This window comes from Salminus brasiliensis, chromosome 5, assembly GCF_030463535.1.
Source record: "Salminus brasiliensis chromosome 5, fSalBra1.hap2, whole genome shotgun sequence".
In the NCBI taxonomy this organism is placed as follows: domain Eukaryota; kingdom Metazoa; phylum Chordata; class Actinopteri; order Characiformes; family Bryconidae; genus Salminus; species Salminus brasiliensis.
The window spans coordinates 45,222,506-45,236,876 of NC_132882.1; the positions used below are offsets into that span (position 1 = coordinate 45,222,506).

A 14,371-nucleotide genomic window follows, 5' to 3' on the forward strand; every position below is an offset into this window, starting at 1 on the left:
ATACCAGACACGTGTTTTCATACATTTGACTCCAGTGAATCATACTGGGTGGAGAAGAAATTAAACATCGGGGGGCTTTTATTATAGCTACAATTTTACAATAGCTACTGTACTTGAATGTACTTTAATGTTATACAGTGAAAAATAACCTGAATACCTAAAATATAAATAATAATAAATTGTCAATTGTTAACATTTAAAAAACAATAATAATAATAATAATAAATAAGGGCTTTTATTTTACAAAGTCAGCAAGCCTAACCGGAACAGAGGGTTTGTGGTGATTGTAGTTTTTTGGGGTTTTTTTTGTTGGTAAACAGAGGCGTATTCGCGCGCACTTCGATTGATTATTAGCGTGTAGATTACGCTTATTTAATTAACTATGATTATCTGGACTAATGAATAGGCAAATTACAGGAATTATCGTGATAAAATAAACGCTAAGCCGCTTTGTTGTTTATGCGGCTTTCTGTCAAAATAAAGGTCCCCGCGGACGCTAACGAAATGCATTTAATTTCTTAAAAAAATAAAATGTTTCATTATTAACACAACAATGTGTGCACGTGTAATCGTTTTCAATAAAAAAAATATGAATAATAAAAATGCTTAATTAAATAAATAAGTAAATAAGTCATAGCCGTTGCTGTTGATGACAGCGATTCGCCTTGTTATGGGCAGAGCGCGTGACTGCTCGTCACGTGACGGACGAGGAGCAATGGAGTAGTGGGCTGTTTTGGGGATTTGGGGGATTATAAACACTAGAAATCTCAGGGAAGGTGAAAACGTAGACGTATTCTGTAGATTTCTTGACTGTGGGATGATTGCCTGTAGCCCTGCGCTGCTTCAGACACTCCCAGGACTCTAAGACTCTTAGACCTGCTCCTCTGTGTGGCGTTATAACGCGTTATTACTGATAAACAGACCGCTGGAGGGGATCCATATTTCATAAGGTAAGTAAATATACTCTGCATCTGTTTATTCTGGTCATTTAAGTCTGTTTTATTTGTTTGGAAATTATAATCTGGCCACTTTATCAGAAACACCCCTCTTGTGCTTCCACTCACTGGCCACTTTATTAGAAACCCCTACCTTGTGCTTCTACTCTCTGGCCACTTTATTAGAAACACCTACCTTGTGCTTTTGCTAACTGGCCACTTTATTAGAAACCCCTACCTTGTGCTTCTACTCTCTGGCCACTTTATTAGAAACACCTACCTTGTGCTTTTGCTAACTGGCCACTTTATTAGAAACCCCTACCTTGTGCTTTTGCTAACTGGCCACTTTATTAGAAACACCTACCTTGTGCTTTTGCTAACTGGCCACTTTATTAGAAACCCCTACCTTGTGCTTCTACTCTCTGGCCACTTTATTAGAAACACCTACCTTGTGCTTTTGCTAACTGGCCACTTTATTAGAAACACCTACCTTGTGCTTTTGCTAACTGGCCACTTTATTAGAAACCCCTACCTTGTGCTTTTGCTAACTGGCCACTTTATTAGAAACCCCTACCTTGTGCTTCTACTCTCTGGCCACTTTATTAGAAACACCTACCTTGTGCTTTTGCTAACTGGCCACTTTATTAGAAACCCCTACCTTGTGCTTCTACTCTCTGGCCACTTTATTAGAAACACCTACCTTGTGCTTTTGCTAACTGGCCACTTTATTAGAAACCCCTACCTTGTGCTTTTGCTAACTGGCCACTTTATTAGAAACACCTACCTTGTGCTTTTGCTAACTGGCCACTTTATTAGAAACCCCTACCTTGTGCTTTTGCTAACTGGCCACTTTATTAGAAACCCCTACCTTGTGCTTTTGCTAACTGGCCACTTTATTAGAAACACCTACCTTGTGCTTTTGCTAACTGGCCACTTTATTAGAAATCCCTACCTTGTGCTTCCACTCACTGGCCACTTTATTAGAAACCCTTACCTTGTGCTTCCACTCACTGGCCACTTTATCGGAAACCCCCTAGCCCAGTCTTATTTATTTACAGATGAACGCGCTGGTCGCTCTTTGCCATTTCTGTGAACTCCATGGGCCTCGGACACTGTTCTGCACTGAAGCCGTCCACCCGCCAGCTCCCTCAACCCCGCAGACGGGGTCCGCTCTGCTGGGTGACCGGGAGGGCGAGAGAGAGGGAGAGGGACTGACCATGAGGGCTAACAGCTCTGCCACGCAGAGAGCCGACATGTGTGAGGTGAGCGAGAGACGTTGTGCAGTCAGAAGACAGTGCTGTACTAAACAACCCGCAATCAAACCACAGTAGTGTCCTTCAGTGTGAAGCAGTGGCCTTTACCTTACACCCCCCTGTCCCGTCTTTCCAGGGCTGCCGCTCTCTCCCGGCGTCCCACCCCGGCTTCGTTAGCGTGGACAGCGAGACTGGGATTCGTTTCCTCAGCCATCAGCACCCCCGACAGGCCCAGCTCTTTAGCGTGGTCCGGCAGGCCTGTGTACGCAGCCTCAGCTGTGAGGTATGTGTGTGTTTGCAGTACAGTACTTTCACTATAGTACAGATTCAGCTCTTTAATTGAGTTAGATTAGGATACAGTACCGTACTTTCACTATAGTACAGATTCAGCTCTTTAATTGAGTTAGATTAGGATACAGTACCGTACTTTCACTATAGTACAGTTTCAGCTCTTTAATTGAGTTAGATTGAGATACAGTACCGTACTTTTACTATAGTACAGTTTCAGCTCTTTAATGAGTTAGATTGAGATACAGTACCATACTTTCACTATAGTACAGTTTCAGCTCTTTAATTGAGTTAGATTGAGATACAGTACCGTACTTTTACTATAGTACAGTTTCAGCTCTTTAATTGAGTTAGATTGAGATACAGTACCATACTTTCACTATAGTACAGTTTCAGCTCTTAAATTGAGTTAGATTGAGATACAGTACCGTACTTTTACTATAGTACAGTTTCAGCTCTTTAATTGAGTTAGATTGAGATACAGTACCGTACTTTTACTATAGTACAGTTTCAGCTCTTTAATTGAGTTAGATTGAGATACAGTACCGTACTTTTACTATAGTACAGTTTCAGCTCTTTAATTGAGTTAGATTGAGATACAGTACCATACTTTCACTATAGTACAGTTTCAGCTCTTAAATTGAGTTAGATTGAGATACAGTACCGTACTTTTACTATAGTACAGTTTCAGCTCTTTAATTGAGTTAGATTGAGATACAGTACCGTACTTTAACTATAGTACAGTTTCAGCTCTTTAATTGAGTTAGATTGAGATACAGTACCATACTTTCACTATAGTACAGTTTCAGCTCTTAAATTGAGTTAGATTGAGATACAGTACCGTACTTTTACTATAGTACAGTTTCAGCTCTTTAATTGAGTTAGATTGAGATACAGTACCGTACTTTTACTATAGTACAGTTTCAGCTCTTTAATTGAGTTAGATTGAGATACAGTACCGTACTTTCACTATAGTACAGTTTCAGCTCTTTAATTGAGTTAGATTGAGATACAGTACCGTACTTTTACTATAGTACAGTTTCAGCTCTTTAATTGAGTTAGATTGAGATACAGTACCATACTTTCACTATAGTACAGTTTCAGCTCTTTAATTGAGTTAGATTGAGATACAGTACCGTACTTTTACTATAGTACAGTTTCAGCTCTTTAATTGAGTTAGATTGAGATACAGTACCGTACTTTTACTATAGTACAGTTTCTGTTCTTTAATTGAGTTAGATTGAGATACAGTACCGTACTTTTACTATAGTACAGTTTCAGCTCTTTAATTGAGTTAGATTGAGATACAGTACCGTACTTTTACTATAGTACAGTTTCAGCTCTTTAATTGAGTTAGATTGAGATACAGTACCATACTTTCACTATAGTACAGTTTCAGCTCTTAAATTGAGTTAGATTGAGATACAGTACCGTACTTTTACTATAGTACAGTTTCAGCTCTTTAATTGAGTTAGATTGAGATACAGTACCGTACTTTTACTATAGTACAGTTTCAGCTCTTTAATTGAGTTAGATTGAGATACAGTACCGTACTTTCACTATAGTACAGTTTCAGCTCTTTAATTGAGTTAGATTGAGATACAGTACCGTACTTTTACTATAGTACAGTTTCAGCTCTTTAATTGAGTTAGATTAGGATACAGTACCATACTTTCACTATAGTACAGTTTCAGCTCTTTAATTGAGTTAGATTGGGGTACAGTACCATACTTTCACTATAGTACAGTTTCAGCTCTTTAATTGAGTTAGATTGGGATACAGTACCATACTTTCACTATAGTACAGTTTCAGCTCTTTAATTGAGTTAGATTGGGATACAGTACCATACTTTTACTATAGTACAGTTTCAGCTCTTTAATTGAGTTAGATTGAGATACAGTACCATACTTTCACTATATTGGGATGTGTCTTGTACAGGTGTGTCCAGGCAGGGAAGGTCCAATCTTCTTTGGGGACGAACAGCATGGCTTTGTGTTCTCACACACGTTCTTCATTAAGGACAGTCTGGCACGAGGCTTCCAGCGCTGGTACAGTATCGTTATGGTGGCCATGGACAGGATTTACCTCATTAACTCCTGGCCTTTCCTGCTGCGTCACCTCAGACTCACCATCCAGAGTCTGCAGAGCACCGCACTGAAGGTACTGCAGTACAGCTCTCAATAATCCAATAGAAGCAATATCACCCCCAACGCTTCCTGTAGTGTATTACAGTCTGTCAGAATGAGTGTGTGGATCATATGAACATTATAGAGCATTATAGAGCGCCCCCTACGCTTCCTGTAGTGTATTACAGTCTGTCAGAATGAGCGTGTGGATCATATGAACATTATAGAGCATTAGAGAGCGCCCCCTACGCTCCCTGTAGTGTATTACACCTGTCTGTGTGCAAATTCCTGGCTCAGTGGAGAGTCTGCATGTCTAAGACAGATGTGGGCTAAGTGTCACTTCTCTCCGTGACCTCTGACCTACAGGTGTTTGACAGTGAGCAGGGGGTGTGTCCACAGAGGGCCGTGCGGATGAACAGCGCTTTCTCCCCCGCAGTGTTTCCTCACCAGCGCAGCGGAAACGCCGCCCGCTCCCTGCCCTCGCTCACCCAGCACCCAAACCTGTGGGCCAGTCTGCATGCCTCATTCAGCTGGTAAAACACACACACATACACACACACACACACACACACACACACACACACACACACATACAAACAAATCCATGGTTACACTACTTCTATTTCCATGGATATGATATTTCCATTTCATAGTATTCCCCTTCCATGGTTTTCCACAGATATGCTGCCCCCGTTTCCATGGTAACCCCACTCCCATTCCCATGGTTACCCTATTTTCATTGAATCATGCTGTTCCCAATTCCATGCTTACACCATACCAATGACCATGCATGGTCGTGCTGCAGTATTGGTCAGGCTGAGCTCACCACATGGGGACAGGGTTTCCCCTCATGCCCTCTGTGTCCTCTGTGCTGCAGGTTGCTGAAGGCCTGCGGGAGCAGACTGACCGAGAAGCTTCTGGAAGGAGCTCCTACTGAAGATACCCTCGTCCTGATCGAACGGCAAACGGGTACGTTTCTGATCTTCCCTACAGAACTGTGGACTTCGCCATAGAACCAACCGGTTCCACGTGCTGGTGAAGATAAGATTGGCCAGTTTGAGTAGGGTAATGGTGTACTGAAGCAGCTGACCCACCTTCCCCCCAGTGTGTGACCCCACTGTCATGGCTGGTTCTTCTCAAGCCACTGAGGTCCTTACAGGTAGAAGGTGTCTGTGCTTGATGTTTCTGTAAGTAGAGACTCGTGGGCATCGTTTCTGCTTCTCAGAACCCCGTTCTGTCCACCTTCTGTCCGTGATCTAGCCATTGTGAGGTCCAGGCTCACTGCCCAGCTCTCTCAGTCCAGAAGAAAATAGAATATGATTAATTAAAAAAAAAACATCTGGAGAACATATCTGCACTACATCTATCAGGGTGTACTCCCATTACCATGGTTACACTGTACCCATTTTTATGGCCAGCTCTACACTTTCAATTTCATTGTTGCACTACATCAACGTCCATGGTTGCGCTACTCCCATTTCCATGGTTACACTAAAACCATTTCCATGGTTATCCTCATTTAGTTTCCATAGTTACACTACACCCGTTGCTATGGTGGCACCGCACCGATGTCCATGGTCATGCTACACTTTCAATTTTTATTGTTGCGCTACATCCACGTTCAAGGTTGCACTACTCCCGTTTCCATGGTAACACTACAACCTTATCTGTGGTTCACCTCATTCCATTTCCATGGTGACACTAGTCCCCTTTTTATGGGTATGTCACGCCCATATCCATGGTGACGCTACACCCCTTTTCTGTGGTTGTCCTCCTTCCATTACTATGGTTACACTACACTATGTTTCCATGGTTATGCGACACCCATTTCCATGGTTACTCTACTCCCATGCCCATGGTTGTGCTACACTCAATTTCATAGTTAACTACACCCATTTCCATGGTTACGCTATTTCCCTTTTCATGGTTACACTACACTCATTTCCATGGTTATGCTCCTTCCACTTTCATGGTAACAGTGCACCTATTTCCATGGTTACACTACACTCAGTTTCCAAGATTACGCTACACCCATTTGTTTATGGTTGACACTACACCCATTTCCATGGTTATGTCCTTTCTGTTTCCATGGTAACACTACACCTATTTCTATGGTAACCCTGTAACCATTTCCATGGTTATGCCCTTTCCTTTCCCATGGCAACAATGGACTCGCCGAGAAAAGCAAAGCAAACCCGTCATCAGACAGCAGAACACTCCCTAATTAACCCTCTCCTCCACCCCCAGAACAAGAGGAGGAGATGGATGCGGAGGGGGTTGGCGGTAAATCCCAGCTCAGCCAATCAGAGAGTGCACAGTGCAGAGACTTCCTGTTCGGTGACGATGGTAAAGGCGAAGAAACCGCTGGACCCAAGTTTAGATCTCTGAGACATCTGCGACAGGTGAGCTCATGATCAAGATTCTTCATCTCCATGAACCCGTAGCAGAGAACTGCCCCTTCCAACCCCCTGTCCTCTCCTTCCAGGTTCTTGGTGCTGCAGAGTTTCGTCAGCTGGCGTGGCACGTGCTCATGGGAAACCAGGTGATCTGGAGGGGAACCGACCGAGGTCTCATCCAGTCAGCATTTAACACGCTGAAGGTTGGTGGAACACAAATCTGGACTCCTGTGTGACGCTACAGCATTGGCTTTGTCATCAGGAGGTCGCGGGTTCGATCATCGGGGATGCCACAGCCATCTGTCAGTGACCGGAAGTCCCAGAGAGCATAACGGAATTAGCTGTTAGCGCTCTCCTCCAAACGTATTGAGCTCCAGTGGTGTTCAAGTTAGCAGCTGTTCGAGAAGAGGTGGAGCTTCATGTCCTCCCATTGTTAAGATGTTCTGATTCTCTTCCCTTCCCATCAGGCCTTACTCCCAGTGGGTTGCGTGCGGGTGGAAGCGTACAGCTCGCAGTATGAGGAGGCGTATCGATGTAACTTCTTGGGCCTGAGTCCAGACGTTCAGATCCCAGCCCACGTCAGTTCCTCAGGTATACTAATAGTGTTTCTAATAAAGTGGCCAGTGAGTGGAAGCACAAGGTAGGTGTTTCTAATAAAGTGGCCAGTGAGTGGAAGCACAAGGTAGGTGTTTCTAATAAAGTGGCCAGTGAGTGGACGCACAAGGTAGGTGTTCCTAATAAAGTGGCCAGTGAGTGGAAGCACAAGGATAGTGTTTCTAATAAAGTGGCCAGTGAGTCAAAGCTCAAGGTAGGGGTTTCTAATAAAGTGGCCAGTGAGTGGAAACACAAGGATAGTGTTTCTAATAAAGTGGCCAGTGAGTCAAAGCTCAAGGTAGGGGTTTCTAATAAAGTGGCCAGTGAGTGGAAACACAAGGATAGTGTTTCTAATAAAGTGGCCAGTGAGTGGAAGCACAAGGTAGGTGTTTCTAATAAAGTGGCCAGTGAGTGGAAGCACAAGGTAGGGTTTCTAATAAAGTGGCCAGTTAGCAAAAGCACAAGGTAGGGGTTTCTAATAAAGTGGCCAGTTAGCAAAAGCACAAGGTAGGGGTTTCTAATAAAGTGGCCAGTGAGTGAAAGCACAAGATAGGTGTTTCTAATAAATTGGCCAGTTAGCAAAAGCACAAGGTAGGGGTTTCTAATAAAGTGGCCAGTTAGCAAAAGCACAAGGTAGGGGTTTCTAATAAAGTGGCCAGTGAGTGGAAGTACAGGTTTAGTGTTTCTAATATAGTGGCCAGGGATGTAATGTAAAATTCAGCTATGTAATTAAAATATATAATTTATTTTCTTTTGCAGAGTTCACGGTGTTGGTGGATGTGCTGAATGTGGAGCAGGGGTGTGTGCATGTCGTTTGCGATGACGATGTCCTTTCGCTGTTCCAGTTTAGCATCAGCAGCGCTAATACACAACCAGCAGACAAAGGTAAACGCTAGAAAACTATTAGCTGCTTTCATAAAACAAAACCTTCTTTCTCTGAAATATACAAATGTATTAATTATTATTATTATTATTATTATTATTAATAATTGATTATTATTAATATTAGTTGGTTGGGGAAATCAAAATGAACAGTTAAGTCTTAAAATTAGCTTTGAATTAGCTTAAATCAAGATTGGTGACAATTCAGTTCCATTGTTTGTTAGCAACGTTAGCCAGGCATCTCCCACTGTAACCTAAAGAAGCACTCGTCCGATAGCAAAAATAACTTTGCTGATTGGCTGAATCGTGACTCACTGATCAGTCATGTTGTTTGATTTTTCACCGAACTTCTCCTTTAATTTGTCAGCACACAGAGTAACGGGCAGCTGGTGTCACTCACCCTGTGCTTCTCTCTCTTCCATATGACCCCACAGGCCCGACGCTGTTGAATAAGCTCGAGGTTGCGCTGGCCAATGAGAATCTGTCAGTGGAGGTGGTGTCTCACTGTCTGCTCTGCCTGAAGGAGGAGTGGATGAAGTCAGTGCAACCCTTACATTCTTCAGTTCTCCATCAAATTCTGTACAATTTCATTAATGAAACATGTCTGCATGGCCACTTTATAGGAAACACCACCTTTGACCTTTCACTCAGTGGCCACTTTATTAGAAACACCCATCTTTCGTTTCCACCCACTGGACAGTTTATTAGAAACCCCAACCTTGACCTTCCTCTCACTGGCCACTTTATTGGAAACCCCTACTTTTTTTTCTCACTGGCCACTTTATTAGAAACACATACTTTGACCTTCCTCTCACTGGCCACTTTATTGGAAACCCCTACCATTTTTTTTCTCACTGGCCACTTTATTAGAAACACATACTTTGACCTTCCTCTCACTGGCCACTTTATTGGAAACCCCTACCTTTTTTTTCTCACTGGCCACTTTATTAGAAACACATACTTTGACCTTCCTCTCACTGGCCACTTTATAAGAAACCCCTGTCTTGTGCTTCCAGTCACTGGCCACTTTATTGGAAACCCCTTCCTTGTGTTTCCTCTAACTGGCCACTTTTTTAGAAACACCAACCATGGGCTTCCACTCACTGGCCACTTTATTAGAAACCCCTACCTTGTGCTTTTGCTAACTGGCCACTTTATTGGAAACCCCTACCTTGACCTTCCACTCACTGGCCACTTTATTAGAAACCCTTACCTTGACCATCCACTCCCTGGCCACTTTATTAGAAACCCCTACCTTGTGTTTTTGATAACTGGCCACTTTATTAGAAACCCCAAGTTTGTGCTTCCATTCCCTGGCCACTTTATTAGAAACCCTGACTTACTCCTCTTCCTCTCGTTGCAGTAAAGTGAAGGTGCTGTTTAAGTTCTCGAAGGTGGATGGGCGAGGCAGAGAGGACACTCAGAAGGTCCTGGCCTTGCTGGGGGCCACAGGTCCAGGGGAGGAGGACAACGTACGTCTGCTCAAATTCTGGATGACTGGACTCAGCAAGACCTACAAGAGCCATCTAATGACTGCGGTCAGGGGAGTAGAAAGGACACTGAGCCAGTGAGCGAGCGAGCGCGAGAGAGAGAGAGAGAGAGAGAGAGCGCAAGCCAGCCAACCTATTATCTTCATAGCTCATATACATACTGCATAGGAACCTCTTCAGGTGCTTCGAGGAACCTTCAGGGAACCTTCTTCTTCTAAAACCTGAAGGTTCCTCAAAGCACCGTAAGAGGTTCTCAACTGTAGAACCTCCAAGAGTTCCTCGAGGGTCTTCTACTTTTAACAGTATAGTGCAAAGGCCGGGGAACGCCCGAGCGAGCCCGTAGGACATTTCCTGCGAGAGTTCACAGTGGGTCATGCTCTGCCTCCTGTATTTCCTGTAGTGAGAACATGCCCGACACGGAACCTCTCCGGCTGTACGCTACAAAAGAGCGACTCCGGATAACGTTCAGACCTGATGCAGCACGAGGTTTCCACGACATCAACACTCTTACCTTCGTCTGAGAGTGGTCATAATGTTTTGGCTCATCACAGTAGTACAGGCTAGGACTGATGCCACCATACCAGCTATAACAGTAGTGCTCAGCCTCAGATTAAACCCCTGGGAAGTATCAGAACAGCAGCTTTACAGGAGAGGGCAAAAACCTTCATACCTTTCAATGGAAGTCGATGTAACAAATTAATATTCATAGTCATTTTGGAGCGTTTCTATTGGTCCGTTCATCAAGAAATTCTGATACGATATGAAGAACAACGGCCAGATTCAGATTATGGAGAAAAGTAAAAAGCGGCAAAAATTATATTTTTTGTTATGTTTGTGTATAATTGTAATTTGTTGTTTATTATATTTAGAAAGTTTATGAATGTTAGAACGGACAGAAAATATATATAACTATAATAAGTGTTTAATAAGAAAGCGAAGGAAAAAATGTAAAAAATGAACGAGGACGCTGTCGTCCAATCAGCTGCTCGTTACAGTGCGGTCTGTTACGGTCACTCCGCACTGGCGCTTCCCTTCTCTGTAATTGGTCTAAATCTGTCTCTTTTTGAATAATTAATGCAGGTATTCAGGTGACCACACCCCTCGTAGTATCGTCAAATCGACCAGCCCTAATGCAGCCAACTGTGGCCTGATCTCATTAATCAGCATTTCTTTATTATTATTATTATTATTATTATTTATTTAATTTTTTTTTGCAGCATTCTAATTATTTTGATTTTTTCTGGATGTCTGACCTCACAGAAGCTTTTAGAATTCAGAACATGTATGTCAACTTCATTAACTTCAGTAAATGAATGTCGAGCATTTTGTGTCCGGATAATGTTGGAGTGTTTCTATTGGGCCGTATTCATACAAATAAAATTTAAGATGATTTCCAATTGATTTGTTTATATTTTAGGTATTTAATATAAATACACTGTTAATAAATAAATCAATTTAAAAAAATGAAGAAAGTCCTGTGTGCGCCCTCTGCTGGCTGCTTGTGGGATCTGTATAGCTGGCAGGCAGGAGGTGCAGTGATTAGGGGATGCACCGGGTTTCATTGGGGAAATGCTGGTTTATTGACCATCTGACCATTTCATGTAAATCTCTATGGGAGAGGCTGCGTCCTTTCTGTCCTCTCCATGGGCTCTGTCGCAGAACCCGAAGACCTTCGATGACCCCAGATCAGGAGTGGTGACCCCTATTCGCCCTGGACCTCTGCCCTTTAAATCTCTGAAGTAGCCCTCAGTAAAGCTGACTGTGTCTGAATCCTTACGGGACGGCCTTAGCAGGGACGTCACTGTGGGCTGTCATCCAATCAGCTGCCTGTTGTTATATACGGGCTCTCCGTAATTGGTCTAAACTTTAAAGTCTTTTTGAATAATCAGTGGAGGTATTAAGTGACCGCACCCTTCATCCAATCAGAAAAGTCGTCAAATTGATCGGCCCTGATGTAGCTAATTGTGGCCTGATCTCCCTAAACGGCCTTTTTTTAGCATTTTAAATATTTTCATTCTCTGGATTTCTGGAGTTCTGACCTCACGGACGCTCCCACATTCAGAAATGTTATTTATTTATTTATTTATTTATTTATACCAGTTTTACTAGATTACTTTATTTTTTTCTGTGTTGCTGACCTGACAGAAGCTCTCCTCAATATAACTGTGTATGCAATTAATAAAAAATAACTATATATATATATATATATATATATATACACAAATGTATTATATATAATAATATATTAATATGTTATTATATATAATGTATATTTATATTGTATTATTTTATTGTATTTATTTATATATTTATTTATTTATTTATTTATTTAGTCTGGAAATGCATTTTTTAGCTTTTACTAAAATTCACATTTGGGGTCCTAGTTTTCCCCCTAAAGCCCAAACCTAGTCAGTCAGGGTCAGGGTGTTGGATGATGATCATCACCCCACTTCATGGAGCCCCATCCATCATTCATCCATCAACACAGTAGTACGTACCACTGCTCCACAGCTCCTCAATGCTGGGGGGCTTTATACCCCTCTAGCCCACGCCTGGCATTATTAGGCAGCATGGAGCCAATAGGGTCATGATGTTGATCTGCTCCAGAGAGTCCTATTCTATTGGCAGTACTTCTTCTCTACAGGGACTAGACAAGCTGTGTGTGTGTTTACACATCTGTATCAGCAATGGGTGCAGCTTAAAATAGCTGAATGCATTGATTAGAAGGGGCGTCCACAAACCTTTAACTTTTGGACATAGTGTGTTTGTGTATTCATTGCCATGACAGAGTGGTGGTTAAGGAGGATTACCCTGGATGACCAGCTTTGACCATCTAAGACCGGCTACCAGCCAAAGCTGGTCCTGAGCTGGACTTCTCAGCAGGCTAGTTCCACCACTGGGCCTCACTGCTAGCCTTCAGCTTGTCCCGGTGATAAATAATAAGCTACTCCCTGGTCCTTTTACCCTTCCCCTCGTTTCATGCTGCCTCACAGGAACACTGCAGGCTCTGCTGGGCCTCAGCCAGAACATTCCTCTCCTCCACACTCGGGACTCACGTCCGTTCCTGGGACAGTTTGACTCAGCATCACATGCGTCCTTTCTGTCCTCTCCATGGGCTCTGAACCCCAAGACCCTCGATGACCCCAGATGACCAGGAGTGGTGACCCTTATTCACCCTGGACCTCTGCCCTTTAAATCTCTGAAGTAGCCCTCAATAAAGCTGACTGTGTCTGAACATCCAGAAATGTATTTATTTATTTATTTATTTATTTTTGCCAGTTTTACTAGATTACTTAATTTTTTTCTGTATTACTGACTTGACAGAAGCTCTCATCAATATAACTGCATGCAATTAATTCTTCTGTAAAAAATAAATAAATAAATAACACATGGGGCCAATAGGTGCAATTCATTGGTCTATTAAATGTAATATATATATATATATATATTTTTTTTTTTTTTTTTTTGGATAACGACAGTTTAAGTACTAGATGATGGCATCTGCGTTTCATTCTCTCTCTTTTTTCAGCATTTTAAATATTTTCACTCTCTGTTTTTCTGGATTTCTGACCTCATGGACGCTTCCCTCCTAACTTTCAGAAATGTATTTATATTTTTACCAGTTTTACCAGGTTACTTTGACTAGATTACTGTTTTTACTAGATTATTATTTTTTTCTGTATTACTGACCTGACAGAAGCTTGCAAATAATTGGTCTATTAAAAAAATATATAAATAAATAAATAAAAATAAATATAGCATGGTGCCAATATGTGCAATTTATTGGTCTATTATTTTTTTAAATTATTATTATATATATATATATTTTGACGACAGTTTAAGTACCAGATGATGGGTCATCCTCTTTTTTTTCCTTTTTTTTATTAAATAATAATCATAATAATAATAATAATCATTTGTAATATTTTCATTCTCTTTTGTTGTTTTTCTGACCTCACAGACGCTTCCCTCCCAACATTCATGATTAATTCTGCATTTTTAAAATGAATTCATTAATGTATTAATTAATTTAAGATTAGATTAGATAGATTAGATGACTTTGGCTGGTATCACAGGGTGTCATGGCATCAGTAGGGCTCCTCCACGCCCCAGTGGCGCAGCGCAGCGCAGCGAGTGGCTGACCGGGGCTGTGGCTCCTAAACTGGGTCACTGGTCAGCGCAGAGGAGCGCATGACTGGGCAGAGCTGCCTCTGGTCTGGGGGTGTCTCCAGAAGCCAGAAGAGTGAGTAAGCACCGCGCAGAGCCCACGCAGTCCCCTCCGCCTGTGGGGCGCAGAGGGAGCCTCTCCGCGGGGCAGGGAGGGGGGCTGGAGGGGGGCAGGGAGGGGGGCTGGAGGGGGCTGTAATTAAAAACACAGGGCCGAAGTGCAGGCCTAAGCCTGTGCTA

General features: G+C 42.4%; 1 protein-coding gene across 1 annotated transcript; it reads left to right on the forward strand.

Annotated features, from left to right (window-relative positions):
- The first annotated feature begins 697 nt into the window (after positions 1-697).
- flcn (folliculin) lies at positions 698-11,365 on the forward strand. Its single transcript, XM_072680610.1, has 12 exons — positions 698-950; positions 1,994-2,197; positions 2,325-2,471; positions 4,415-4,636; positions 4,969-5,135; positions 5,480-5,571; positions 6,850-7,004; positions 7,088-7,201; positions 7,466-7,589; positions 8,352-8,477; positions 8,909-9,011; positions 9,838-11,365. The coding sequence occupies exons 2-12, from the start codon at positions 1,994-1,996 to the stop codon at positions 10,043-10,045; spliced, it is 1,662 nt and encodes a 553-aa protein (XP_072536711.1). The 5' UTR covers positions 698-950; the 3' UTR covers positions 10,046-11,365.
- Positions 11,366-14,371: the final 3,006 nt, after the last annotated feature.